The sequence below is a fragment of the Montipora capricornis genome, chromosome 7 (genome assembly GCF_036669925.1).
Source record: "Montipora capricornis isolate CH-2021 chromosome 7, ASM3666992v2, whole genome shotgun sequence".
Lineage (NCBI taxonomy): Eukaryota > Metazoa > Cnidaria > Anthozoa > Scleractinia > Acroporidae > Montipora > Montipora capricornis.
The window spans coordinates 23,260,905-23,265,904 of NC_090889.1; the positions used below are offsets into that span (position 1 = coordinate 23,260,905).

General features: G+C 41.4%; 1 protein-coding gene across 2 annotated transcripts in view; it reads left to right on the top strand.

Moving 5' to 3' along the window:
- Positions 1 to 5,000, top strand: part of LOC138056484 (RNA-splicing ligase RtcB homolog) — a 48,102-nt gene that overhangs the window by 14,525 nt on the left and 28,577 nt on the right. For both annotated transcript variants that reach the window (XM_068902290.1, XM_068902289.1), the window contains exons 14-17: positions 419 to 514; positions 1,322 to 1,368; positions 2,354 to 2,417; positions 3,584 to 3,612. In XM_068902290.1, coding sequence (XP_068758391.1) covers positions 419 to 514; positions 1,322 to 1,368; positions 2,354 to 2,417; positions 3,584 to 3,612 — 236 coding nt within the window. The remainder of the gene's footprint in view (positions 1 to 418; positions 515 to 1,321; positions 1,369 to 2,353; positions 2,418 to 3,583; positions 3,613 to 5,000) is intronic.

The window sequence follows — 5,000 nt, forward strand, 5'->3', positions numbered from 1 at the left end:
TATAGAAACTGGAGCTCTGTTCTCATGTAAATGTTTTCTTTTGTTTCGGTGAAAAAAACACCACCAATGATCACGTGAGTGAATGTCGCCATTGTGTCAAAATGGCGACAACACAACCACCCTATGTGACCATATTTGTTTGCCACCCGAGTCCAATTGGAAGCGAACCCAAGTCTATTTGTGTTTTCTCGCTCTTGGAACCAGCTGCTTTAGTTCATTTGATTTCCTGCCTCCTCTGTGATCGAACAGAATGGGTTTGGATATTTGGATATTCAAGGTTTGGGTCCACATGTTGAATTATTGTTTATCTCGTATAAAAAGCCGCGTAAGCTTCTAACATTTATGATTTTACTTTTTCGACGCTAGCTAAGGACTGCATCGCGGACATTAACTTAAATTTTACTTAACCGTTCATGAGATTTTAGACGGCGTTCAGAAGACTCTTCTTGTACACAGGAAAGGTTCGACGAGGGCGTTTCCGCCCCATCATCCTCTTATCCCTGTGGACTATCAGGTAAGCTTCATCCAGTTTTTTGTTTCTCGTCTTTAAAGTACGCCGAATAGGACAAAGAAATGATGAAACTTGTCAGATGTGACGTGGCTTTATACATCTGGTAAAGCAACTGTAAATTGGCTTGTTTTTTATTTTCAGTCGGGACAAAAAAATCTATCTTTTCACAATTTCTCGTTGTTTTACGCTATACTCGGGCTGCTCCAGTTGTCCGTAATCACGAATTCCAAACCATTTATCCGAAGTCCTCTCTTCACGTGACCTTTTCCAGCCACTAGTACTTATAAATTATGCTTCTGTGTGCTTATAATTCGATTTCTAACGCTCCCACATGGTCAGAGATTTTTCTTTATTGTTGTGTGTAGTTTAAATTAAAGTTCCTGGATTGTTCGGTGAATCCACGAAGACTGAGATTCCACCCATCACATTATATGATTGTATGCCTCATGGTTAGTGCGCTCGGCTCCGGATCGAGTGGTCCGGGTTCGGGTCCTGGCCGAGGACATTGTGTTGTGTTCTTGGGCAAGACATTTTACTCTCACGGTGCCTCTCTCCACCCAGGTGTATAATGTTGGGGCTAACCCTGCGATGGACTAGCATCCCATCCAGGGGGAAGTAGAAATACTCCTAGTCGCTTCATGCTACAGTAACCGGAGATAAGCGCCGGCCTGATGGGCCTTCTAGGCTCGTAGCAGACTTAATCTTTTTTTACCATTATATTTTCGGAAGTGTAAGGTCCCAGTTGATTGCAAAATTCCCTGATCTATATCCTTGTGGATGATAACATGCGCTTTTACGATTTGATTTCAGTTGACAGGACAGCCAGTACTTATAGGAGGAACAATGGGAACTTGCAGGTGAACTATAGTTTTGCTAGCCGGCATTTTTAAGGCAAGAAGAGGGGGGGGGGGGGGGGGGGCATTTTAAAATACAGGGGGCTTAAAATTATTATGATTAGGATGAGGGAGGAAACCCGGAGTACCCGAAGAAAAACCGTCGACTCAGGTTTAGAGACTGAAACTCGGCCTAAAGTAGATACGATCAGAAGTGGGAGGCGCGATCGGTGACCACTACGGTAACCCCTACGGTAACCCCTATGGTAACCCCTACGGTAACCCCCTACCATACCCCGTAACGCCGGCGCACTTTTCCCTTTCGTAAACAAGTGATGCCATTTGGACGAGACTTGGAACAATTTTCAGTGCTAGGTTTGTCGTTTGCAAATGACGAAAAAATACTTAATCTAGGAAGACTAGCAGCGTATTTCACTTAGAATTTAAAGAAAAAAGAAATGAAAAAACCTAAGAAAAAAAGTTAGAAAAAAAATTAGAAAAAGTTGTTTGAATGATGTCGAACTCGGTTCTATGGTTTAAAGCTAATGCGCTTAAACCTCTACACTAACGAAACAACACATTATAATTCGCAATTTTAAAAGCTAACCAAATAAAAGGGCTTAGTTATTAAGGATGGCATCGACCGTCAAAAATGGCATCGCTTGTTTACGAAAGGGAAATGAGCAACGCCAACACCCTCGTGCCCCCGCGCCAATCCCACTTCTCACGCTCCGTTTTGTGTCTTTCCAGAAACCCATAATGTTTAAAACGTGTAACGCGCGTTCACAGCTTCCGAATATTCACGGTGCGAATTGATTGGTTGAATGTCTCAGTGCTAAGTACCATATTTGGAAACCACTCGCTCTTGTTGTTCCAAATATGGTACTTAGCAAATTGAATATTCAGAAGCTTGTTTCCCAGCACACAAGGGGCCGTTACACGTTTCAACCTTTATGGGTTTCTGGTCTTTCTTAATCTGTGCTAACATATAATTTACTCTTGTTGACAGTTACGTTCTGACGGGTACAGAGAAGGGAATGAAGACCACTTTTGGCACTACATGTCATGGAGCGGTATGCTATTTCTTGGACGTATTCAAAGATTTTTCTGAAGATTTCAACCGAGTGTTAAAAAACCAATATCATTGTAATTACTATTATAACTGACACAGGTAATTAAATCAGCCGGCAATCATCACTTTGGGCACGCAGCCACTTATGCCCTGAAATACACGCAATTAGACGCATGCTAAATTTTTATGTCCAACGCAAATTGTCCCTTTAAAGTGCCCCTGTGATAAAAAAAAAATCACCACCTTGTTTTTCTTTAGATTTTGAAAGTGTTTGCTTAACACCTGACTGGCAAAATCTTGAGCTTTGATTTTTATCCAAAGACCGTTTACTTGGATTTCACGGTCCGCCATTACTCACGTTCAAAACTGATCGATGGGACCTCAGAGGGTTGGATCCAGGAAAAAGTGACTTCAAAGTCTCACTAGCTCAAAATTTCAGCGTGTGAATGCAGTCTTATTACATATGCACAACGCGAGTTTAAAAGTCTGAAAACACAAAACTCCCGTGCTGCATATTAATTCTGCGGCGTACACACGCATTGCATGCTTAAACTAGTGAGCCTTTGACGTCATTTTCCCCTCGATCCAGCTCTCTCAAGACCTTAAAGTTAGTAACGGTGGACCATTAAATAGGAAAATTCCAGTTAAGATAAACGGGTGTCTTTTTGAAATCAAGGCTCAAAACTTTGGTCGCTTAGTGTTTAGTTAACATAGATTTGAAATCCAAAGAAAAATAAGAATTGATTTTTTGGTTACAGGGGCAGTTTAAGTTGTTAGCATTTGCTGCATATTATTAGAAATGCTGTAAGGTAGTAATATGGCGAGGGAGTGGATACTTCGTAACGCTAATTTGAATCGTCGTGCGTCTAAATCTCTAAGCATTTATTTACGAAACGCTAACAACCGGTAATTTCCTAATTCGCTCTGACGAAACAACGCTCGAAACGTGGTCAATTTACCATATTTACTCAGTTGATAAACCCTTGGCTTCTCTGTGTTTCACGACCCATCGATGTAGCACCACAGTTACTTCAGAACTGAACTAAACCCCTTTATTTATTTAGCACTCAGTTGTAGCATATAATGAATTGTTACCGTGGCATTCTTTTTCTCTTTATCAGGAGCAGGTAATGTAAGCGGTACCAATATTTTTTCATAATTTTATAGGGCAGAGCTTTGTCCAGAGCCAAGTCTCGGTGAGTAGCTCAAACTTTGAGCTGGGAAACACATAATCACCTCTAAAAAACAAAAAAATAATAAAATAAAATAAAAATTACTTAAGTGACCACTCCCCATGGGGGATTTTCAGGGCCAATGAAACACAATCAACGACACGACAGAACACAACAACAACAACTGTTCAGAATCCCAACTGGCCGGAGGCAAACCAGTTGGCTATTTACAAGTGCAGTTGAGAAGTTGAACCAGGGACTACCAGGAACAAATTCAACGAGTGGTCAGAGCGGGTCTTGAACCCGGAAACTTTGGATCTCAAGGCAAACGTCCTAACCACTGGGCTGCACTGGCCTCCTAAGAGAGAAACAACTACTTCGAAGATCATCTCCATTGCCCCAACGTATTTTAAGCTTCGCGCCATGCTGTGAAAGTTATTTTGGTCTCCTGCCTATGGTCGCACAGCCAATGATCAATTACAAGTAATCAATCAGGTGTCTTCCTTAAAATAGAGCGGTTTTCAATTGAGTGTCGAAAGTAACTAGCGAATTGCTTTGGTTTTGCATTTCTTCACTCAGTGATTGGTTCACAGTTCTCGCGCCACTTTTTTAACCAATCAGAAGTGAAACCAAAACCAATCGTGGCTCGCGCGTGCACATTTTCCCGCGCTTTGTGTCGGCTTCGTGTAATTACTTCTAGTTTTGATTCGTTTACTGGATTGTCTTCGTCCTTTTTGATCGACCAAAGTAATTACTTTGGTTTTGGTTTTACGACACTCGATTGAAACTCGCTCTAACCGCGCATCATGACCCACGGGTTAAATTTAGATTGAAAAAATATATCATTCTCGATTTTCGAATTCCCCATAATACACTTTGTTTGCCCCCCAAATTTTGCATAAACTATTGTTTTCAAATGCTCTTGGGGACACTGCATATTCCCAAGAGCATTTGAAAACAATGGTTTATGCAAAATTTGGGGCCAAACAAAGTGTATTATGAGGAATTCGAAAATAGAGAATTGGAAGAAGCTTATGTATGGTGTTGGACGTGTTCGTTTCCATCGCCCTCTATCGGGCACAGTTAATACAAGTTCACCATTGATGAGCTCCCAGATAAGCTTGATTACTTAGTGGGTAGGGCGGTCTACAGCGAAATCACACGGTCCCGTTCGAAACCGATTTTTCTTTTCTGGGCTTCTTAGCGACTCTTTTGAAACATTGCTCCCTACACGGCGACCGTCATCTAGAACATAGACTTAAAGGAAATCACATGACCGCGCGGGGATATCATGGTAGTCCTCACGAGAAGATAACATTCGTGTCCATGTACGGTCATGTAATGTTCTGTTTATTATATACCGTAGATAAGAAAATTCCTAGTCTTTTTATTATTAGAAGCACGGAAAAAAG